Genomic DNA, 24,230 nt, shown 5'->3' with positions numbered 1-24,230 from the left:
TGCTATGCTGTTTTCTTGGGTCATTAGTTCTCCTCCTGACAGATCTGGTGTCCTTTCCAAGCAGAGGAATTTGAGATTTTTTGCAGGATTTTGGGCCAGTAATAAGTATGTTTAACATATTTATTGAATGTAAAGCTCTGTGCCTGGTAATATTGGGCTTATAAAGATACACTCTCCTCCCTCCCTCTCTCTCTCTCTCTCTATATATATATATATATGTATGTATGTATGTATGTATGTATGTATGTATGTATGTCTCCAGATGCACAGGTGAATTGAGACAAGAGCATGTACATCCTGCCATGGGATTAATATGGAACTGGAAAGTGAGCCTAGCCAGGGCACTGAGACAGGCTGAGCACAGGGACAGACACATGTTGATGAGTGGATGTGGGTAGCGAAGGCCAACCATGGCAGTAGCTGTCACAGAGATACTGTCCACTTTGCAAACCATCAGCTTGGGTTGCCCTTGTCACTTGTGTGCCTTTCAGAGTAGCTGATGGTCGTGTGTACCTGAGTTTTTGGAGCTCCTCTTGCACGCTGCATGCTACTCCGAATGTGCTTTTCTAGCGTCCTGTGCATGCCCTTATGTGCAGCTATAACACTGATGTCGTTCTAGCCGGAGATTCCTGTACATCGTCAATCTAGACGCCCCTTTTGAAGGTCACCGGAAGATCTCCCGCCAGAGCAAGTGGGACATTGGAGCTGTGCAGTGGAATCCTCATGACAGCTTCGCACACTACTTCGCGGCCTCGGTGAGTTCATTAAGGAGTGTCGCTGAGGGCTGGCAAGTATCTGTTCTGTAGAAAGAAGAAAGTGGAGTCTTCATTGCTCAGTAAAAGGGGAAAAAAGAGGTTTATGGAGTTGGACAGATGGGTTAGTGGTTAAGATCACTGAATAGATGATCTTCCAGAGGACCTGGGCTCGATTCCCAGAACCTATATTGCAGCTCATAACCATAACTTGAGTTCTAGGAGATACGATGCCGTCATCTAGCCTCCATGGGCACCAAGCATGGGCATCCTGCACAGATATACACCCAGGCTAAACACCCACACACGTATAATACAAATAAAGGGAGCTTTGCCTCCTTCTGAGGGAAGAGGCAAGTTGCCTTGGAGGTTTGTATGTGTAAGTATTTGCTGACCCCTGGTCTGTGTCAGACATTGTGTTTTTAGGGACTGAATCCACATTTTTAATGAGAAGCAAGTGGATGCCTTCGTTTCTGTGTATAGTGAGTTGCCTTCTTTAGCGATAGTGAAACTAGCCAGGGGTTGAATGGCAGATGACATAAATATACTCCAAGGAGGAGGAATGGGAGCTAGTCTGAGCTGGCCTTTGCCTTCAGAGGGATCAAACACCTCACCCACCAGCAGCCAGAAGCGATGGTTTAGCAGTTAAGAGCAAGTGCTGCCCTTTCAGCAACTTGAGTTCAGTTCCTGGCACCCACCTTGGTGGCTCCCAGCTGCCTGTGACTAGCTCTGGGGACCTCTGGCCTCTTCTGATCTGAGTGGGCACCTCATTCATATGCAGATCTTTCTTTCCCCACAAACAGATAATTTAAAAGAAAATAAATTAAAACAAAAATGTCTCATCTGTTGCAAGGGTGGGACTCTGTCCTAACTGGCGCACATTAGCTTGGCTAACTTCTGTGGGTTTTGAGTGCCTCTTTGTAAGTTCCCCAGGCTTATACCGAGCCTCTTTTTGTTTTCTGAGAAATTATCACTCCAAAAAGATTTGGAACCATCTCTGGCACCTTTCTCCAGATACTTTGTGGCCATTCTTTTCTCCATAACAGTGGTTCTCAACCTTCCTGACACTGCGACCCTTTAACACTCACTGTTCCTCAGGTTGTGGTAACCCCAACCATAAAATTATTTTTGTTGTCATTTCATAGCTATAGTTTGCTACTCTTATGAATCATAGTGTAAATATCTAATATGCAGATAGTCTTAGGTGACCCCTGTGAAAGGGTCATTTGACCCCCCACAGGGGTCACAACCCATAGGTTAAGAACCACTGCTGGAGAGCAACAGTAGATTTCCATGCCTGACCATTTATGACCACTGCTGTTTGTGTATGTCCAGGTGGATGTTTGTTCCTGCTTGCAAGTGTGTGTGTGTGTGTGTGTGTGTGTGTGTGTGTGTACATGGGTGTAGAGGCCAGAAGTCATTGTGGGGTATCTTCTCCACCGTATTTTTTGGGGCAAGGTCTCTTACTGAACCGGAGCTCACTAATTTGGCTCAGTTGGGCAGCCAGTGTCCTCCAGAGACTCTGCTCTGCCCACTTCCCCAGCACAGAGATTCTGCACCCCTCTTTTTATATGGGTGCTGGGCATCAGACTCAGGTCCTCATGCTGCTGACTAGGACTTCTCTTTTAAAGCTTAATCCAGAGAATCTGCCATAAAGTTGGCTTCTGAATGACTTCATCTCCTTTACCTTAAGCAGTCAGTGAGAGCTGCGACCCCGGTGTGTGCGAGCCACTCACTGTCGTCTCATCCTTGCTTCCTTTCAGAGTAATCAACGGGTTGACCTTTATAAGTGGAAAGACGGCAGCGGGGAAGTTGGCACAACCTTACAAGGGCACACTCGAGTTATCAGGTAGGCATTGCCCCTGGGCAGCTCCTTGGCCTGCCTTACTTCATCACAGTCCTTTGATGAGTGGAAAGAAGACGCCATTCTCTTCACAGGCTTGACCTGCTGTATTGCATTTGCCCTGAGTAGCCAGCAGGGCTCAGACTTCCAGGCAAAGTTCCTACAGAAAATGGAGAGCACAGCCACTTAAAATTTAGGACATATAACTTGAATCCCAGGAGACCTGGCTACAGCCCAGACCATAGTACAGGGTCAGGGCTGATTTCTGCTGCAGGAAGAAGTTTTTATAAAACAGAATCTCCCCATTCAGTGTCCCTAGAGCCTGCGATGAAAGGCCACTCCAGACAGCAGCCACGGATTGCCTCATGGGGCCCCTGCTTCAGAGTTGCTCCCATGTGGGGCTTTCCAGAGCATTCCTTGATCCTCTTTCTTCTGGGTTACTATTCCTTTTCCTGGAGAGCACTAGCAGGGAGTGTGGGGCTGGGGAACATGACCTGGAAGTGATAGGAAAAGTTAGCTATTTGAGTGCACACAGAGTGTCTGATCTGGAAGCGATAGGAAAGGTTAGATACTTATGTGTACACAATGTCTGAGGATTATTGCATTTCCTAGGACTGAGGGTAACAGGCAGGAAGGAACAATTTTGTCACTGCTTAAGATGTTTACCCAGGCTCCTGTGGTTGATAATTCAGAGTTCACTCTATGCTTCCTCTTTGTTTTGTCAGTTTATTCAAAGAGAGCAGAGAAGGAGAGAGTGGGGAGAGGAAGAGTGGAGTGTGTTAGGGGAGGGTAGGAGCTTATGTTTTGTTTGTTGTTATTAAGGCTTAAGGATGGTTTTCTCTTCAACAATAGAGTTGAAGAGAAAAGCTCCAGAGTTAGGTAAGCTGAGATTGCACAGCTGCCTGGAGGAGGAAGAGGAGAAGGCTAGGCTTTGGGTTAAGCCTGCTTGGAGGGTCAGCCACGTGAGTTGGGAGGGGGACTTTAGAGAAAGCATGCTTAGGAAGAGATAGAAAGATAGGACTCAGAAAAAGGGCAGGCTGGACAGAACCTTGCTGTGGCTCTGTGGCATCTGTCTCTGCATGTTCTAAGTTGAAATGTCCCATCTCTTTTCAGCAGCAGACAGGAAAATGGCTGGCAATTCTAGGCAGAAGGACCTGAGTTTCCTTCGAGCTCAGTTAACTCTTGTTCACTTGCACAGAACTTTAGTGCCTTGCCCTGAGCTGTGTTAGAAGGTAAACTGAAGACATAAAGCCACTAGAAACTGAATTTGTTAGTGCTTTTGAACGTGACATTGAAGCTCTGTCTTTGTGTTGTTCTGTTTGTCTCTGCCAGCGACTTGGACTGGGCAGTGTTCGAACCAGATCTCCTGGTCACCAGCTCTGTGGACACCTATATCTACATCTGGGATATTAAGTAAGAACAATGAAAGGACGTGGCCCCTTGGTGGCCCGCTGAGAACTTTGTTAGCGCTTAAGTGACCTAACTTGATTCCCATGGATGCAGATCCCCAGACCAGGGTGTGAGAACGGTATAGTAAGAGGTAAGAGAAGGCTGACGGGGATGAGCAAGACAGACAGTTATAGACGGCCACGAGGAAACTTCTTCCTCAGCAGTGACCCAGGGAGGGCCTGGGAGGCAAGGGACTGCAGTCAGAGCTGATGGCTGTCCTCAGAAGTCTGAATGCCTTGGCTCTTCAGGCTTGTCAGGGTTCTGCAAAGCAGTCCTCAGAGGCCAGGCGAATCCCTTTGGCAAAGCAGCACAGCTGCTGGCATTTGCAAGTTGAGCTTGGTCTGCAGAGGTAGCAAGTGATGAGTTGCTAAGACATCTGCTTAGCTCCTACGGCTCTGTGCGGCTTCTGTTCCCCTGCTGTCGGGGGTGGGATGGAGTAGAGGAGCTAATGGTCTCCTCATATGGTTGCACCTCATAAAGTAAAGTTAAAGGAGCTCCCGGCCTGAGGCCTGCCTTGTCTAGGAACAGCTTTTTTGCTGATGGTTAGAGCTGGTCATTCTGCTTCCCTCATAGCAGTGACTTTGGCTGTTTTACCTTGTCAGCTAGGAGTGTAGACAGGTGACAAGCCAGAGATGAAGGGGGACAGACTATTCAAACCAGCAACGGTAGTGTGAGGCAGTAAGGTGTGTGTATCTGACCGGAACAAATATGGCCACCTTACTTTCAGTCCAACTCTTAAGCCTGTGGGTCTCAGGACAACACCTGAGGAGAAGCATGGAATTCTGAAGTGAAGAGGAAAGAGAGGCTTCACCAAATAAAGAGTCTTCAGGGAGCTAAGGGATAGGGTTAGGGAGTACCTCTCAGATACATAAAGTAAGTACTTTTTCCATTTAGACACTGAATTGGCCTAGCATGGTGGCACATGCCTTTAGTCCTAGCACTTGGGATGCAGAGGCAGGTGGATCTCTGATTTGTGGCCAACATGGTTTAAAGAGTGAATCCCAGGACACCCAGTGCCACACAGAGAACCCTGTCTTGAAAACAAAAACAAAATGACAACAACAACAAAAACAAAAAAGAAAAGGCAAGGACCCAAAGACCCTGTATTGGCATTATTTAAGTTACACCTGAATGTGTGAGGTTGTTAAAAAAAAAATGGCAACAAGAAAAGATTTCTGAACATTCAGTGACCTAAAAATTAATTCAAAATCGAATACAGAATGAATCTGAGGTGTTTTGATTTTACACCTGCTTTGTAAACCTGTGATCCCTAGGGTCACATAAAAATTTTTTAGTTGAAAATAGAATGTTAATTTGGGAAGTTTAAAAAACAATCCACAGTGAGCTTCCTTAATACCAGGGAGCTACCTGCTTCCCCCATGTCTCTGTGGGAAAGTCACCCCTCTGATTCCGTAGTCGACTGCTGTGCTTTTTTGTATCCACAGTAATTAATTATTCACTAAAATTGCAGCCACATATATCAGCATTTACGTTATCCTGAAACTTGTCTGCAAAGCTTTGTCTTACAGACCCTAATCCTTACACTCCGTTAAACCACACTCCGTTCCCCCAGCACTTGGAATTAAGCACTCAGCTCTTGCCCACTGCAGTTCCAGTTTCTGTTTAATGAGCCTGACCGCCCCAGCTGCCTCCTATAAGAAGGTAGTTCTTATAAGAGGGGATTCTGATCCTCTTTTTGAGACAGGGTCTCACTAACCGTTATGGCTGGTCTGGAACTTGCTACGTAGACCAGGGTAGTCTCAAAATGACAGAGATCCACCTGCCTCTGCCACTTGAGTATTGGGCTTAAAGCGTGTACCCAGGGCCAGCACAGGTTCTGATTCTTATGTTTTCTCTCCTGTCATACATGGGCTACCCTGGGCTGTGATGATTTTTTTAATCTGTTTCTGTGGATCCTCCTGAGTGATTTGAAACCCAGGCTCTTTCTTATTTGAAGTGTCTGACAAAAACAGATCTCTCTTCACACCTTTTAAGGTTCTTTAACACTGTTAGGTCCAAATGTCCCTAGAAGAGAGCACTGTCGTGTGAGCAGATTGTGGAGCGCACTGCCTGGCTCTTGGTACATCCCGGTGAGCATTTGACTTCTGTTTCTCTGTTTCAGAGACACAAGGAAACCTGCTGTTGCACTGTCGGCTGTAGGTGAGTGTGCGAGCCTGACTTGTCCGCCCCAGGTCCTCCCTGTTCATCCTTCTCACAACTCTGACTGCCCACAGCCCATGCGCCATGGTGGCTGAATGGAGTTCTAAGTCCCACAGTACCAGATGCTTGCTTCAGGCTGACCTGACCCTGACCCTGACACCCTGAGCCCAGTCTGAGGTCATCAGCTGTCCTGTTCTTACCATTCGGTTCAATAGTTGTCACCATATGTCCCATCTTGTTTCACCCTCATTCCCTTTGTGATTATTCTGAAGCAAAATGTGGTTATTATATTACTCATTCAATACTTTATTATTCATTACACACACACACACACACACACACACACACACACACACGCACGCACGCACGCACACACACACACACACACACACCCAATCTCTGAAGGCTGGAGAGATGGCTCAGTTGGCCAAGTGCTTGCCTTACACACATGAACACCCCAGGTTGATCCCCAGAACTCTGGTGAAATAAGAGTGTGATGGTGTGTGCTGCTTATCCCAGATCTAGGGAGGGAGACAAGGAGGACCCCTGGGGCTCACAGGCCAGCAAGCCCAGCCTAATGGGTGAGCTCCAGGCTAACTCATGTCATCCTGAGTCCATGGGCTCAGTGTCAGTGGCCAAAGCTAACTGTGCTGATGGGGAGATGACAGTTGAGAGGGATGTGTAGGGCGGGGTGTGGTGATGCACAGAAGCAGAGTAGCTCTGTGGGTTGAAGGACAGCCTTTGTGTACATGACAAGTTCCAGGCCAGCCAGGGCTACATAGTGAGATCTTGTCTCAAAAAAGGAAAATAAGGTGTGGAGTGGAGGGGGTTGTAGGGTGGTGTACAGAGCACGTGTGGTCAGAACGGCCCAACCTGGAGCTGATTCCAAAGCTTGAGTTAGTGTTTCCCCAAGACTGTGAGGTAAAAACGACAGTGGCACCCAGGAGTCGAATTCTTATGACAACTCGGTTCCAACCAAACTGTCCACTCCTGCTCTCATAAGAGGCTCCTTGTCCCCACGGATTGTGTGCTGTCCCCTGTGGATTTTCCCTTGGAGATCACTTCCCCTGGAGGGGACTGCGATCTTGCTCTTTTCTGTTAACTCACTTGTTGCAACTTCTTTTTATCTGTACCGGCAAAGCCTGTGCTGTCATAGAAACTGGACGGGCTTAACTGGACCAGGGCTTGTTATCCAGCATCCCAGGACTTGCCTCCCTCTGCCTTGGAGGCATTGAGGGCAGCCCCTCTCCACATGTTGTGTTTCTTTGCAGCTGGTGCCTCCCAGGTCAAGTGGAATAAAAAGAACGCTAACTACCTTGCCACCAGCCATGATGGTGATGTACGGATATGGGATAAGCGAGTGAGTGACCTGTCCCTTGTGTTCAGTAGTTTCCTGGTAGTTGGTGTTCAGTCCCCCCCAGAGGGTGTGGTGTGGACCTCCCTGTGGGGCATGGCAAGTTGTCACTGTAACCAGACGACATTTGCTTCTCATCCGAATGGCTGTTGAAGGAGGGTAGAAAGGAGGCCCTTGTGAGCAGTGGTCGGTAAGCGCGCCTTGACCTAGTGAGATGGAGCTTCACTTTGCTGCTCCCTGTTACGACTCAGGGAAGCCTGCAGCAGCCTTCCTGTCACTGGCCACTTTCCTGCTTAGTTTCTTTGAGTCAGGTTCTCATTGTGTATCCCTGCCGGGCTTGGACCTTACTTTGTAGACCAGGACTGTGTAGACCAGGCTAGCCTAGGACTCACAACCACCTGCCTCTGCCCGGAGAGTCCTGGGATTAAACATCTGTGTTGCCATGCCCAGCGCGACCCTCTCCTGTCCCCTCTCTCGAGATTCTTCTGCTGCAGAGATGCCTCAGGAGTTAAGAGCACTGTGTGCTCTGAATAGAGGCCCCAGGTTCATTCTCATTCCCAGGATCCACATGCCATCTCACAACCGTCTAGAACTCCAGTTCCAAGGGATCTGACACTCTCCTGTGGCTTTCCTGGGTACTAGGCTGTCACATAATGCACTCACATGCAGGCAAGACACCCTTACACAGAAAATAAAAATAAACTTTTCAGAAGAGAGGGGGAACCTTGAAATCACAGTCTTGCTTCTGCACCCCAAGTACTGGGATTGCAGGTGTGCTGCCCCCACACCTCCCCTCAGCATCCTTGTCTTCAAAATCAAGATAATAATAGTGAGTGTATCATCGAGGCCAAGCCTTTGGGACCTGATGCTTGTAGAGAATGACCAACCTGCCTCTTGTTCCTGCCCCTGTTTGCAAAGCTACTTGGTTTGGGGCCTCTGCCATTTTCAGTCCTTCCAGCGTAGATCTCTGAGGCAGGAGACTGATTATGCTCACCTCCTCCTTTGTGTATTTTGTCAGTTTCAAAATAGCCTCATGCACCAGTGAGCAGGCAGAGGTTGCCAAGTGCTGTGTATAATGGAAAGTCATTTGAGAGTCTGCTGTCTTGGCATGAGTAGAGTGTGGTGGGTGAGGTTTTCCCTGCACCTGACTGCCTGTTAGTTCATGGGATAATGACAGGTGGGAAAGTCAGCTCCGTACAATCCGGAGTGCAGTTACTGTTCAATGCTTTGTGAAATTTGGGGTTGCAGATCCTCAGCCTTTGCAGGGAGGGCACCTTCATGACTGTCCTGACCCAGGTGCTGACAGTAGAGTCCTGGCCGTACAGAGAACACCGAACACGTTTTCGAAAGACAAGAGGGGAGTGAAGCAGAGCTTGGGGCTTGGGTGGCTCATCCTGTCTGTTGGTGAAGGCTATGGGACCACTGAGGGTGCACATTGTGCAGTGTGCTGGCTGAAGTCGGGGCCTCCTGGGGCTCTCAGGGCAGAAGGATATTTCAAAACCTGGAATGGCCTACAATGTCTGGTTTTGTTTTCTCTATCTTTGATCCAGTCTGCCAATTGCCATCGTTCTGCCTGCCTGCCTGCCTGCCTTCCTTCTTCCCTCCCTCCCTCCCTCCCTCCCTCCCTTCCTTCCTTCCTTCCTTCCTTTCTTCCTTCCTTCTTCTCTGAATTTGTCATTGGTTTTATTCAGTTTATCACACACTTCAGTGTAATGTTCTTTTTTTTGGTTCTTTTTTTCGGAGCTGGGGACCGAACCCAGGGCCTTGCGCTTCCTAGGCAAGCGCACTACCACTAAGCTAAATCCCCAACCCCCAGTGTAATGTTCTTAATAAGGCGGGGTTGGCCACATGCCTGTAATCGAGTACTCACATGTTGGGGGAGGAGTATTGTGAGTTCACACAGTTAGAGAACAATTTATTCAATTTAGTTGCTCCCTACTATGGTTCTAGACGTTGCCTCTGGTGTTCTAGAGTTCCAAATAACACTGACATGAATGTCTGTTGTACCCGAAGCTTCTATCGAATTAGGATTACTGCTTTACAAAAGGAAAATTTTAATGTTTCTTTTTAAACATTTTAAATTATGTCATGGGTGGGAGGGAGGGAGGACGCAGAGAGAAAGAGGGAGAGAGAGAGGGAGGTGTGAGAGGGGACTCTGTGTGTGTGTGTGTGTGTGTGTGTGTGTGTGTGCGTGTGTGTACATATGTAGGGTGTTTTGGAGATCTTAGTACTCAGTCACTAGAACACATATGCTCTTATCCTCATGGTTGAGGTTTGATTTGTCACAGTCCTTCTTGTGTCAGAAGGGAAACAGAAATGTCCCCCTGAAAGGAAAAGAAACAGCCATTGCCTGAATCTTTTATTAAAATTGCACACCAGGCTGGAGCGGGCAGAAATGAGGCTGACAGGCTCACACACAGGACATGTGGAAGTCTGAGTAAATCCTCTGCTGTTGGCTTTGAAGAGACAGAGCTTACGAAGGGTAGAGGCTATAACTGTCCTGACAGTGTTAGTGTCCCCTTAGCACCCAGCACACCGTTCTGCGGTAGACACTCAATAGACTTCTTTCAAAATCAACCACAGTGTCGCTGTGTTGCAGAAACCCAGTACAGCGGTAGAGTATCTGGCAGCCCATCTCTCCAAGATCCACGGCCTGGACTGGCACCCAGACAGTGAGCACATTTTCGCCACCTCCAGTCAAGATAACTCTGTCAAGGTGAGTGTTCCCCACTGGGGCCATTGGAGAAGCTTTGTGTGACAGGAGTCAGGTAGCGCTTTGGAAGGAAGCATGCAGTTTGCTGGTTTGCTCCATGTAGTCCTGGGGGCCTGAGTCCGTCAGCCCGGCTCTGCTGACCAGCAGATGGGATGGTGCAGCAGCCTCTGAATTTGTTCTGTTCTTTCCCTCTCTGAATGGCCGAGGCAGAAAGCATTTAGAAAGGAACTTGTAAAGAAGCCAGATGTATACACAGAGATAAAGTCAAGAAGCCCACGCAGTTGTTAAAGCCACCAAGATTATAGTTTGTCTGTTCATGGTGGTAAGCCAGCAGTTCCTCATATAATTATCATATCTATAAAAGTTATGACCTCACACATCACCACTGACAGGACAGAGCTTTGCTAGTGTTCTCTAACTTAAGACCTGCTCAAGGTTTACGTTCAGGAGCCCTGCCATTTTTCACTTATCTTAGAGACAGTGTTTCTTCTTTGCTCATTTTCTGTAGCCGTGGCATCAGCTATGCCCCCTTGATCAAAGTGGTGATGGGGCCGGGTCATCTCTGCTCCACCGTCCTTCTGTGGTCAAGTCTCAATGCCTGCCAGTCAGCACTTGGCTACAGAAGTTGGTATAGCAGTTTTGTGACTTAATTATCCTCCTCCTCCTCCTCCTCCTCCTCCTCCTCTTCCTCCTCTTCCTCCTCCTCCTCCTCTTCCTCTTCTTCCTCCTCCTCCTTTTCTTCCTCCTCTTCCTCCTCCTCTTCTTCCTCCTCCCCCTCTTCTTCCTCCTCCTCCTCTTCTTCTTCTTCCTCCTCCTCCTCCTCTTCCTCCTCTTCCTCCTCCTCTTCCTCCTCCTCCTCATGTTTTATTGGATTTACACGGCTGTAATCTTTCTGGTATGTTTAGCTAAAGTTGAGTCCAAGCCTTTCTATGTAAAGGACTGAAGGCAATTCTCTCTGGAGGCTTGTAAATCCCCTGGCATTGTGCTGGGAAGTGACTTGTTTGTTTTTTTGTTTGTTTCATTTGGGTTTCTGTCTCTAATCTCCCAAACTCAGGAAACAGAAACACCCATTCTGCATTTGAAAAAGAGATTAGTAACGTCCTGCAAAGTTTGTTGTAAAGATTGGGTAGGATTATAAAGAAACGTTTTAAATGTCTGTCTGAGAGCAGTTGTCAGGGCATGTTACCTGTTGTTTAATTTCTTTTACATGCAAAAGTAATGCAGGATCAAAACCTGCTATTTTTACTTTTTAACTACAGCGGTTATTTGATAGGCAGTTGATCTGCCCTCTGTGGTTCTGTTGAAATCTAGAAATCCTTGTGCAATGTTGACTAATGTAAAAGGAAGGGTTCTTTGTGTGTCTGACGGTGGTTATGGGGGTAGAACTAAAAATATACTATTGAAATATTTCTTTGGAGGACAAAAGCAATGAGCTTGAGGGCCATGCTTACTTCAATTGTTGAGTTTTTTAAAATGACATTTATTTCACAAACTTTCTGTCTTGTAGTTCTGGGATTACCGCCAGCCTCGGAAATACCTCAATATTCTCCCTTGCCAGGTGCCTGTCTGGAAAGCCAGATACACAGTGAGTGAGCTCTGGCCCTCTTGTCTGGAGTGCGCATTTTTCTGTTTCTTTTGAAGCAGTTTCTCCCTCTGTCTGGGTGTGGAGCATGGCGAATACAGTAATGGCCTTGGGTACTCTAACTCTGGGGTGCTAGGCACGTGCTCCACAGGGAAGCAGGCTTGTGGAGGCTCTCATTCGTCAAAGTAACTCAACAGTGTAGGATGTAGAAGAGGGGCCAGGGTGGGAAACGGCTGAGCTAGAGTAGAAAGGACTCTGCTTTAGAGTCAGAGGACCTAGTTTGGGACCCAACTCCCTCATTTAATGCCTTTGTGGCCTTGGAAAAGATACTTCATTTTAAGTAGTATTTTCATTTGCAGAGTTGAAGGATACTTTTCACTCTGACCTTTAAATGTTTTAAAAGGATTTTGTGTTTGTTTGTTTGTTTGTATGGGTGCGTGTGTACCGTGCGTGTTGGTGCCCATGGGCTGGAAGAGAGTGTAGAGCTCCTGGAGTGGAAATGCATGTGGTTATGAACCTGCCAACATGGGTGCTGGGAATGGAACTTGGGTTGTCTGGAAGGACAGCAACCATTCTTTTTTTTTTTTTTTTTTTTTTTTTTGGTTCTTTTTTTCGGAGCTGGGGACCGAACCCAGGGCCTTGCGCTTCCTAGGTAAGCGCTCTACCACTGAGCTAAATCCCCAGCCCCAACAGCAACCATTCTTAACTGCTGAGCCATCATTCCAGCTCAAAGCTTTTACTGTTATTTCACTATGCATGCGCATGCCATGGGCGTGCAGGTACTCACAGAGGTTACAAGAGCGTGTCAGATCCGGCAGAGCTGGAGGAGGTTGTGGGCTGCCTGCCGTGGATGCCGGGAATGGAACTTGGGGTCTCTGGAAGAGCAGTATCTTGATCACTGCTGTCTGCTCCAGCCTCCTACGTGGCTTTTATTACTGTGCTAATATTAGCCATTCTGCATCGGACAGTGCCATGGCATTTTGGATATCAATCTGCTTTCCACTTGAAATAATGACTATCAATGTGCTTTGTAAATCACAGAATGATACAAATAGCCAGTTATCCACCTCCAGCCATTTTCCCATGGCCACGCCGATAGCTGTGAGTCAGAGATAAGTGTATCTCCTTTAATGTCACTTTTGAAAGCAAGCACCGGGATGAACAAAGCGACATTTATGCATTAGGCTGTCACCCTGGGACATTGTGGAGCACAGAAGATAATTGGACATTATGTTGTTTTGCGTCTGGGATCACTTGCCAAGAAACGAGACACTGTTCCTGGGAGCTGACACCTCTGCATTCATGTTCGCTTTAAAAAATAAACATGAAGGTTGGGGCGTGTGATGGGGAGGAGAGGGACAGATAAATAGATGTGTTCTTGTGTAACCATGTGTTTTTCCTTAAGTAACAGTCTAGTTATAAACCAAATGGGCCCTCAGTTCCCGGGCAGACGGGGTTTTACTAAGTCAAACAGCAGCCCTGGGGTAATTAAGGTTTTCTTTGACTCTGAGGCAGTGAGAAGGTGGTGGTGCTCTGCTGGCCTGACTGCGTGCAGGTTTTCCCAGGTAGCTTTGTGCATGGGTTCTGAGCAGAAACTCAGGGAGAGTAGATAGGACATGGACCAGAAAGAGCCATTTGCTTACGGTAGAATTTCCAGTTATCAAACATTTGTCTTAGCCTCATTTTTCATTGCTGTGTCCCATAGAAGCTTATGAGGTAGACATCACATGATCACATGATATTTGACAACATTTTCCTCAGATGAGTTTGAGCTTTCCATAATTTTTTTGAAGATAGGTTCTAAGCTGGGCAGTGGTAGCGCACATCTTTACTCCTGGCACTCAGGAGGCGGAGGCAGGTGGATCTCTGAGTTCTAGGTCAGCCTGGTCTACATTGCAAGTTCCAGGACAGCAAGGGTTACACAGAGAAACCCTGTCTCAAAAACTTAAAACAAAACAAAACAAAAAGATAGGTTCTTCCTGTGTAGCCATGGCTATCCTGGCCTGGAATTGATATGTAGACCAGGCTAGCCTTGAGGCAGTTCTCCTGCCTCTGCTTCCTCAGTGCTAGCATTAGAGGCCTGAGCCACCTGGTGTCTGCCATTGGCTTTCTTTAGTCAGGAACAGTTGTGGCTCTGGTTTGGTGCGGCTGATTGTACGTGGAGTAAGCAGCTTCCCTTTCTTGGCTGTAGCCTTTCAGCAACGGCCTAGTGACTGTGATGGTCCCTCAGCTGCGGAGGGAAAATAGCCTGCTCCTGTGGAATGTTTTCGACTTGAACACTCCAGTTCACACCTTTGTGGGGCATGATGATGTGGTGCTGGAGTTCCAGTGGAGGCGACAGAAGGAAGGTGAGTGAGGAAGGCTGCGGGCTGATTTTCTTCTGAGCTCTGGGGTCCAGAAGGCAGGGAGGCCTGTGTTTAATCATAGATGAATGAAGGGATGTGTAACATTTCTAGTTCTATTCTGCAGCTTCCATCGCTTCTCTTGCTTGGAAGGAGTCTGTTCCAGTAAGAGGTTGAGAAGGGTTTTGTTGAACCATTTCAAGGGCTAGAGAGTTTAGAACCTTCTAGAGCCAAGCCTAACAATAGCAATTTTTTTTTTTCTTTTTTTCGGAGCTGGGGACCAAACCCAGGGCCTTGCTCTTGCTAGGCAAGTGCTCTACCACTGAGCTAAATCCCCAACCCCCAATAGCAATTTTTTAAAATTACTTTTTAAAAAAGATTTTAGTTTGTATAAGTACACTGTAGCTGTCTTCAGACACACCAGAAGAGGACATCGGATCCCATTACAGATGGTTGTGAGCCACCATGTGGTTGCTGGGAATTGAACTTAGGACCTCTGGAAGAGCAGTCAGTGCTCTTAACTGCTGAACCATCTCTCCAGCCCACAATAGCAATTTTTACTGTGGGGGTTGGTGCATGTCTTTAATCTTAGCACTCAGGAGGCAGAGGCAGACCATCTCTGAGTTCAAGGCCAGCCTGGTCTACAGAGCCAGGTTCCAGAACAGCCAGGGTTACAGAGAGAAATCCTGTCTTGAAAACAAAGAACAACAGTAATTCTCCTCCCCCGGGAGGGAGGGAACAACTCAGAAAACCCCAGCAAACCAATAGTAGTTTTCCTCCCACCCTCTTGCTCTCCTTCCTGCTTTCTCTGTCTATCTCCTCTGTCTATCTCCTCTGTCTGTCTGTCTGTCTGTCTGTCTGTCTGTCTGTCTGTCTGTCTGTCTGTCGATCAAACCTAGGACTCGCTGCTAAGGTATACCCCTGGCTCCACTACCAGTCTGTGAGTCCCTGAAGCTGGTTTGGATGTGTCTGTTTTTTGAGCCTTTCACAAATTTAATTATTCCGAATGTATGTTTAAATATGAATTCTTCCCAACCTAATGTTGCTTTGGTATATTTTTACTACCGCGTCTCCTCAGCCCGCTTTTGTTGGAGCACCGTATGCCTTTGGCTTTGGTTGTCACTGTGGGAAAGAATCAGGATGTGGCAGCTAAGAAAAAGGGAAAGACCCAGCAGTCATAGGGTTGGGTGTTGCTGAAGGATCACAGTGCAGAGTGAGAGGAAAACATGTAAGTGAGCAAAAAGGAAGACATTTGATCTTTAACAGAGAAATTCCAAAGCAGGCTGAGGCTAGAAGCCAGCTACCTGGGTGGTGTAAGGGAGGCAGCAGGGACTTCTGGCTACTTCCAAGACAAGGGGTGGAATGGACAGTTGGTGAAAGCAGGAAGAAGATGTGTGAAGGGAGTCAGTGGGTGAGAAGGAGCCTTGGGAGTGTGTGGGATGGCATGGAAGGAGCTGAATTTATAGGACACTCAGGTGTACCTTTTCCTCGAAGCCAGGGCATGTGAGGATAGATGCAGGGTCAAGCATTGATGCCCATGAACAAGGGACTAGGTAGTCGGATTCAGCCGTGACCAGAGAGGTTGCTCCCTTGTTAAGAGTGCTTCAGGATGAGCAAAAACTGAAGAAAACCCAGAAGGGACTTAGGTGGAGGACTCACCCCTGGCCAAAGCCCAGTTATCCTGTTACTGTGTACAGATCATGTTGTCTGTTGCCTCAGTTTCCCCATCTATGAATTGAGGGAATCGAGTGAAATGTGTTCTAAATTCTTCATTGTGTGAAGTTGGCCGTTAGGAGAGCCCAGATGCTCTGTAGTTACCCCAGCCTCCTCAGGCTTTATAAGCTGTCCCATGAAGCACCCCAAACTTTCGAGTCATCCCTTTGACTAAATCCAATATCTAAAAAATATGATTCAGCTGACTAAGAGGACTGAAAGGCTGATTATTTACTTCATAAAGTAAATAATTATTTTTTGGTATCACTTACCAAAAAATTGTTTTGAACAATAAGATTCCATGATGCATAGAACACAGTTTATTTTTACAGAAAGTTGCATCCCTGCCAGCTCCTCGGGAGCACATTTTCAGAGGTGAAAGTTTAGGTGACATTGTCTTAGCGTCATTCTCGTCTGCTAATTTACTGGTTATTTTTTCACTTCATTATTTCTACTCTCTGGGACTTCCTCAGGGAGTCCTAGCTAAAGATGGCTCTCTCAGCGGTCTCCGCTCTTATCTCTCAGGGTTTTATTATATGTTTATCTGCTGGTCTCTTCCCACCATTGGACTGTGAGCTCTGTAAAGCTAGATAATCTTATTCATGCTACTGTTTGTGAGTTTCACATCATGAACCCCAGTCCTACTTTGCTCCCTGTCCCCTCAAATTTACCTTCTGCCCTTGCAACCTCCTGTCTAAAATAAAAACAACAAAAGCAGACAGACAAAAAAAACAAAAAACAAAATCAAACCAAACAAAGCATAGAAAACATCTCAGCATGGGAGCTGTAGTGTGTCCCACTATGTCCCACAGTATACACTCTGTCCACACATCGTTACTTACATGTCTACTGCAGTCAGTCATTGGTCTGGTTCAAGATCTTTGACTTCTGTGAAACCAACAATATTGGTTCAGATGATTTTTTTTTTTAATTTGGTGATTTCTAGGGTCCAAGGACTATCAACTGGTTACATGGTCCCGGGATCAGACCTTGAGAATGTGGCGAGTGGATTATCAAATGCAGAGGGTATGTAATTCAGTGATATTATAGAGAAATAGTAAGTGGATACACTGGAAATTTAACCAACTGATTGAAGAGATTAGAGAATATTTGCTGACATTTAACATGTGCTTGTGCTGGACTGATGGCCTGTGTATGCCACACTGGCTTGGTGGTCTTTCAGAACCAAAGAAGTCCTCACTTTAAGGCTAAAGGATCTATTTTTTTCCTCTTGTCCTAGCATTGGACAGGATGGATACCACAGTGAGCAAATGATTTAGCCTTTCATTTCTTTCTCTTCCCGATGGATTGAGAAGCATGCTCTGCAGATGGTCAGAGCATGTTCACTCGTCAGTACCGCCTTCTCTATGAAGCTCCTCCCAGCACTCTTATGTGTGAGCACTTGTTTCTTTCATAAATGGAGTGGCACTGGTGTGTCGCTGTGAACTGTCATGGGACAGTCTGTTCTCATCCAATGGCTGGATCACCGCACAACTCACTGGCGTTTCATATCCAACAGCATTGAGAGCATTTTCACACCAGCTCCCCCAGGACTGACGGGAAATGCTGGGCACAGTTTACAGCACTGCTTCGTTTAAACTCACCTGAGCATTTTGGTCAAGTCCCATTACCTTAGCACCTTTTAAATCTTTTTTTCCAGAACATACCATTTGGTCCAAATCCTTGGGGTTATGGTATTTGTGTGTGTGAGTTGAACAATTTCATTAAAACTTGGAATTTAAGTAGATTTTTTTTTCTCAGCATTTTCATGATGAAAAAAGATTAGAGTATGATAACAGAGTCTGTTATCCTTTTTATTCAACCAGGGAGTGTTGGCGATGGGTAAAACCTATTTGAGGGTACCATTTCTTGGCTACTCTCTGTCCTTTATGATGTCTGTTCTTAAGAAAGAACTCTAGCTAGACATAGTGACCATTTCCCTTACACGTCTAGCCCTACATCTTTATCCTTAGGTTTCGTTGTTTTGGTTTTTGGTGCTGCTGTCAATCAAACTCACACTGAGAAAACACTTTAACGTTGAAGCACACTCTCCTCCCATCCTTTGCCCTTGCTTTCAGCTCTGTGCCAATGACATACTGGACGGCGTAGATGAGTTCATTGAGAGCATCTCTCTCTTGCCGGAACCAGAGAAGACCCTACATCCTCAAGACACAGATCACCAGCCCAGCTTAAGCCACGGAGAGGAAGATGGTAATGTGACTGATGTCCTAGGTGAGGGACCCCACTATGTGTTCCAGGCCTACATAGCAGATCCCCCAGAACTGACTCTTTTCTAAAACCTTTCCAATACTGCCTGTCTCTCCTGGTAGCCATAAAGGAAGATCCTCCCAGCAGTTTGCTGGAAGAGAGGAGATCAGACCAACTAGGCCTGCCTCAGACTCTGCAGCAGGAGTTCTCCTTGATCAACGTGCAGATCCGGAATGTCAACGTGGAGGTAAGGCAGAGTAGTGCACAGGCCTCAGCTTGTGAAGGAGCGTGGGCAGTGGGTCTGCGGGAGCTGCCCAACACAGGTGCTGAGAATTTTGGCCCTGTGGAAGAACAGGAAGCACACTTACCTGCTGAACTGTCTCTAGCTCCGGGCTGCTTTTTTAATTCATAAGTTTTGGGATTTTTTTTATAGAAATAGAAGTTTTACAAACATAGACATTTTTTGAAGCCCATGTACCGTAGCACCTCTGTAGCACCTCTCTAGCCCCTTACTTTTGACGTTGGCTCTGGGAAGGCCTACTGACTGTCAGGAACATGGGGCCGGCTAACGGCCGAGCTGAATCTCCTCTCTCCATGCTGTTGTACTGTGCTCTTCCTTCTCCCCTTGGTAAGCTGGTTTCCTCTCACGTGAGTTCAGGGTAAGAAGATGACCAGAGCCTCTTGTTCACTTAATACTTGCAATAGACCGAGACCAGAAGGTTGTTCTTCAGTGTCAGGGTCCTAAGGAGACTGAGGTCAGGAGATGAGACAATAAAGAAGACATCAGTCTGGGATCGGGAGGTCTTTCCCAAGCTGTCTTATGCCAGGCAAACTTATTAAGATAGACAACATCTTATATACTGTTTCCAGGGGAGCCATGGTATGACGTCAGTAGAAGCTGTCTGTCACATAGTGGGATAAAGTCAGCAAGATGCTCATCATGTTCTGTTGCACAAAGGGAGCACAGGTCAGCAGTGTCCTTATGATACCCCATGCTTGGCACAGCGGCCTTAGGGCTGATAACTCCAATCTCTTCAAGGGGAAAGCCAAGTATCCTGGAACCAAAACCTTAACTTGTTTGATACTCAGAACGCAGCCCCAGACTAAACCTGGCCAAGTCTGCGCCTGGGCAAGGACATAAAACTAGGTTCCTTTTGTGTTTCAGCAGGGCCTCTGAAAGCCTTGGATTGGCCTGGCTCTCAGCATGTAACTCTGCGTGTGTGTGTGTGTGTATATGTGTGTGTGTGTGTGTGTGTGTGTGTGTGCGCGTGCATTTGCGTGTGTTTACACACGTGCATGTGTGCAGGTGCAGATTTCAAAATTCTTTGTTTGGAAGCCCAGTTATCTCAGTGTGGAGGAGATGTGTGCTGCAGTGCTGTGATTTGTTTGCTCTTTAAAGCTGTTTTGTAGTGCATAGTTACCGAGATTCACAGATGAGGAAATCCAGACCGTACAAAATGACTTCAAAGGCCAGAAGCTGTTTGGAAGGAAGAGATAGTATTTGAATATTTCAATTTAGATGCATAGTTGAGGTTTTTAGATTTCCCATAGGTTTGGCACTTTTCACTGAACTTCACTTCAGTTGCTTTTTCTAGTTGGCCACAATGGAAGACTACTTTAATGGCTTCTCTGTATCAGCTTAGCCTACACTGCTGTTGTCCCAGTTGAGTGCAGTGGTGGTCTGGTGAGAGCAGTGGTGGTCTGGTGAGAGCAGTGGTGGTCTGGTGAGAATAGTGGCAGTCTGGCTTCAGAAAGGTCTTGATTTGGGGAGTTGTGCGTCTTCCACCACTGCCTAATTCCAGAACAAAAGACAAAGCAGAAATCAACAAAAAACCTCTGTGTCTTAGTCAGGGTTTCCACTGCTGTGAAGAGATACCGTGACCACGGCAACTCTTATATAGGAAACTGTTTAATTGGGGCTGGTTTGCAGTTCAGAGGTTTAATCCATTATTGTCATGGTGGAAAATGTGGCAGCGTGCAGGCAGACGTGGTGCTGGAGAAGGAGCTGAGAGTTCTACATCCTGATCTGCAGGCAGCTGGGAGAGAACTTGAACTTCTGAGACCTCAAAGCCCGCCCCTACAGTGACACACTTCCTCCAACAAGGCCACACCTCCTAACAGTGCAACTCCCTATGGGCCAAGCATTCAAATACATGAATCTATGGAGGCCATACCTATTCAAACTACCACACTGTAACCTGCAAGCTTGGTATCACTTCAATAATCTCAATACTCAGGGAAGATCATGAGTTCAAGGTCAGCCTTAGCTGTATAACAAATTCCAGACTAGCCTGAAATACATAGTAAGACCTATCTCAAAAAAACAAAATAAAATAAAATAAAATAACTCCTTTATGTAGCTGTAGAGATAGATCAGAAATTAGGAGTACTGATCACTCTTTCAGAGGACCCAAGTTTGATTCCCAGCACTCACATGGCGGCTCATAATTGTAACTCTAGTTCAGGGGATCTGAGACCCTCCCCCAGCCTCTCTGGATACTGCATGCGTGAGGCATGCATTCATGCAGATCGAAAGAATTTAGAAAGAACATCTGTACCTGTTAGCAGTTACTCTCCATTACCCCAGCTCCCACCCCACCCTGCACCCCCACTGACCCTGGCCTTGAAGAGTCGCTATTTTATTTTCTGTCTATACATTCTCTCAGGAGTTCTATTTAAGGTAAGGTCCTTAAACTTCTTGCTTTATTTTTTTTTATCACAAAATAAGTATAAAAGTTTTAGTCAATATTGCAAATTTGAGATGCTTTTTTAAAGATAAAGTATTTTGATTTGGGGCCGGAGAGATAGCTCTCTGAATAAGAGCACCTTCTGTTCTTCTAGAGGTTCCAGGTTCTAGTCCAGCACCCACGTGATCGCTCACAACCTCCATAACTCCAGGGAATCCAATATCCAATGCCTTCTTCTGCCTTCCAAAGGCACCAGACACATAGGCGGTATACAGACATACCCATACATATAAAATTAAAAAATCATACATATATATCATATTTTAAACATACGTATATTAGATATATATTTAAATCAGTACTGAAACTTAAAAAAAATCTGTTCTGAAAATGAATTATCTTTCAAACTCATTTATCTTTCCAGGCGTTCCCCTTTCACTCAGTTACTAGAAACATGGGAATTTGTGTTGATTGCTAAAATCTATCTGTGTCTTGCTGAGGTGTGACCCACAGGGAGAGGACTTGTCTTGTCTATTCAAAGCCAGCTTTGAGGCTCAGCACTGCAAATAAAATGCAGCACAGTATGATAAGGTAGAAGCCCCCTTGCATCTGAAGACGTCCACTGTTCGTCTTGAAAGCGCCTTGTACTTGTCTTGCAGATGGATGCTGCCGACCGGAGCTGCACGGTGTCTGTGCATTGTAGTAACCACCGTGTGAAGATGCTGGTGACTTTCCCAGCACAGTACCCCAACAACGCTGCTCCTTCTTTCCAGTTCATTAACCCCACCACCATCACATCTGCCGTGAAGGCCAAGCTGCTGAAGGTAAGGCTGGGTTCTCAGCTTTAGTTTCTCCTCCTCGCGGCTGTAACGGGCCAGGGTGACATTGAGTACAAACCTGGCTCAGTAAGACATGGGCATTGCCCATTCCCGAATGCGGCAGTTTCTGCTGCGTAGCCACTGTCCTGGCTGTGCACTTGGTGCAGACAGCGGAAAGGCAGGGCTTCTTTTCCCTTTTTTTTTTCTTGTAATCTGAGACAGTTTCTCCATGTGACCCTGGAACATGCTCTGTAGACCAGGCTGTCCTCGAACTCAGAGATTTGACTATAGAGGGCTTCTTAACTTGCTCTTTTGAGGTGAGGGTATGAAAGTCCTTTGAAAATTTAATAAAACTTGGCGTTTTTTTCAAAAAGACTTCTATAAGTGTTAGATATGAAGGATTTCATAAATATTGCTCACAAAGATATGAACTATAATTCATAGCTTTAGAGTTTGTGAATTTAGAGTTTTGCATTAGTCTGAGATTAAGAACTCTGCAAAGCAGGGTTGGGGATTTAGCTCAGTGGTAGAGTGCTTGCCTAGCAAGCACAAGGCCCTGGGTTCGGTCCTCAGCTCCAGAAAAAAAAAAAAAAAAGAAGAAGACGAACTCTGCAAAAGCAATTTCACTCATCTAGAAAGAATGTCTCTTACTTCCAGGCAAGATATATGGCAAGATTTATTTTGAAGCAAGATATTTGATAGTTAGGAAAAAAATATATGTATACTCATTTAAATATGTCAGAAAATGAGCCCTACGGATTCAGAAATTGATGTGTGCATAAAATAATTTTAAGACAAATTAATTTTAATAGTACTTTTATTTAACCTGGCACATTTAAAAAATATTCTCATGTCAACATATAATTAGTAAAAATGAGCCAGACATAGTACAGTCCTATAATCCTAGCGCCTCGAATGGGAGGCAGGAGGATCAGGAGTTCAAGGTTATCTTTAGCTACATAGCAAGTTTGAGGCCAACCTGGGCTACATGAAATTTTACACTTTTTACTCCTGATACCAAGCCTTCTATACAGCTATGGGTTTTCTTTGTGCTGCAGCTGTGAGTTTGAAGGACGCACATCTCCTGGGCTCCATGCAGGCGGTGACAGTAGTGGTCCAGATCACGTGCCTCTCTCATAGCTCTAGCATGTACCCTAAAATATCACTGTTTTAGTGGATAAAAATACAGCAATATGTTTTAACTTTTGCTGAATAGAAATCTTTGCCCTGGCTTATATCACTCAAAGCAGTTTTCTCTGCAGCCCAGTGACGATGTTTTTAAAACAACGAGATTTTTCATGTGTGGAAGAAAACTGTAGAACTCACTAGAGAGAAAGAGTAGTCATTCTTTTCTGTCTAAGACTCGGGAAAGCTCTTCCCTTGAGCACCTGTGGGAACCTGCAGAAGCCTCAGGCCTGGCCATGTGCTGGCTCCCTGCCGTCACGCTTCCAGGCACTTTGCAGAATATAGCAGCGCAGGAAGCATATGGACATCTGATTCTCTCCCTGATGGGGTTTTGGGTCTTTTCCAGATCCTAAAGGACACGTCCCTGCAGAAAGTGAAGCGCAACCAGAGCTGTTTGGAGCCTTGCCTGCGCCAGCTTGTCTCGTGCCTTGAGTCTTTTGTGGTGGGAACATGGACTTGTTGGGCCAGCCTGTGCTTTAGTGTCTCGTTGCACCTCTTCTCCCCGAGACCCTGGCTCCCTTGTGGTACTGTAGCATTGTTTTGTAATCCAACTTAAAGATAGCCCGGGTTCTAGTGTGCTTATCTTTATTTCAGAACCAAGAGGACAGTGCTTCTAGCAACCCATTTGCACTCCCAAACTCTGTCACACCACCCTTACCGACATTTGCACGGGTGACCACTGCCTACGGCTCTTACCAGGATGCCAACATTCCCTTTCCTAGGACCTCTGGGGCCAGGTTCTGCGGGGCAGGTTGGTTTCTTTGTTGTTCTCTGACTCATAACTCTGAAGGAGTGTAGCTAAGGAAGGCTTATATTCTGCATTTATTACCAGAAAATGTTTGTTTTATACTTCCCAAGAACTCAGAACAACATATGATGTAATGCTAAATTGGTATCCATGAGTGTAGCCTAAGAGTATTTACTGGGGACCTGAGGAGATGGCTCAGCAGGGCAGAGCACTTGCTGCTTTTTCAGGGGACAGCAGCTCACAGCCACCTGAACCTCCAGCTCCTGGAGATCCAGCATCCTCCTTCACGTCAACAGGCACCTGGATACACACTAGCTTACACACAGAGATACCGCACACACACAGAAGTAAAATAATCTCTGTAAAACAGAATGCTTGCCATCATCCAGGGCTTAACTGGTTACTCTGAGGATCCGAATTTGTGTCTGCTTAGATCCTCAATTCTTTTACTTCTGCTGGATCTAGCAGACCCTCACCTTTGTCCCTTTAAGGGTCAGTATAGTCATAAGCTTTGGCAGTTTATGGAGATGTGCCTCAGGCATACTGAAATAGAGAAAAAACCTGCCAGCTGGTGGTAGAATGCTTATCATGTGAGCATGTCAATCCCTAGTACCACCAAATTTATATGTACATTTTAAGTACAGTTATCAATGCAGGCATGGAGGCTCATTCCTTA

The 24,230-nt window shown here is 46.2% G+C and overlaps 1 protein-coding gene across 28 annotated transcripts in view; it reads left to right on the top strand.

The window, feature by feature from the left end:
* Wdr59 (WD repeat domain 59) overlaps positions 1–24,230 on the top strand; it is a 67,278-nt gene that overhangs the window by 16,268 nt on the left and 26,780 nt on the right. For 15 of the 28 annotated variants that reach the window (XR_015643493.1, XR_015643492.1, XR_015643491.1 and 12 more), the window contains 14 exon segments: positions 620–755; positions 2,516–2,601; positions 3,928–4,008; positions 6,167–6,204; positions 7,476–7,564; positions 10,158–10,274; positions 11,779–11,856; positions 14,045–14,201; positions 16,855–16,934; positions 17,987–18,140; positions 18,239–18,363; positions 21,463–21,627; positions 23,153–23,248; positions 23,401–23,557. Coding sequence is in view for 21 of the 28 variants with exons in the window: in NM_001432046.1 (NP_001418975.1) it covers positions 620–755; positions 2,516–2,601; positions 3,928–4,008; positions 6,167–6,204; positions 7,476–7,564; positions 10,158–10,274; positions 11,779–11,856; positions 14,045–14,201; positions 16,855–16,934; positions 17,987–18,140; positions 18,239–18,363; positions 21,463–21,627; positions 23,153–23,248; positions 23,401–23,557 (1,559 nt within the window). In the remaining 7 variants the exon portion in view is untranslated. 28 annotated transcript variants of the gene reach the window in all.

Source organism: Rattus norvegicus, chromosome 19, assembly GCF_021556685.1.
Source record: "Rattus norvegicus strain SHRSP/BbbUtx chromosome 19, alternate assembly SHRSP_T2T, whole genome shotgun sequence".
NCBI lineage: Eukaryota > Metazoa > Chordata > Mammalia > Rodentia > Muridae > Rattus > Rattus norvegicus.
This window is presented reverse-complemented; position numbering and strand designations above follow the sequence as displayed.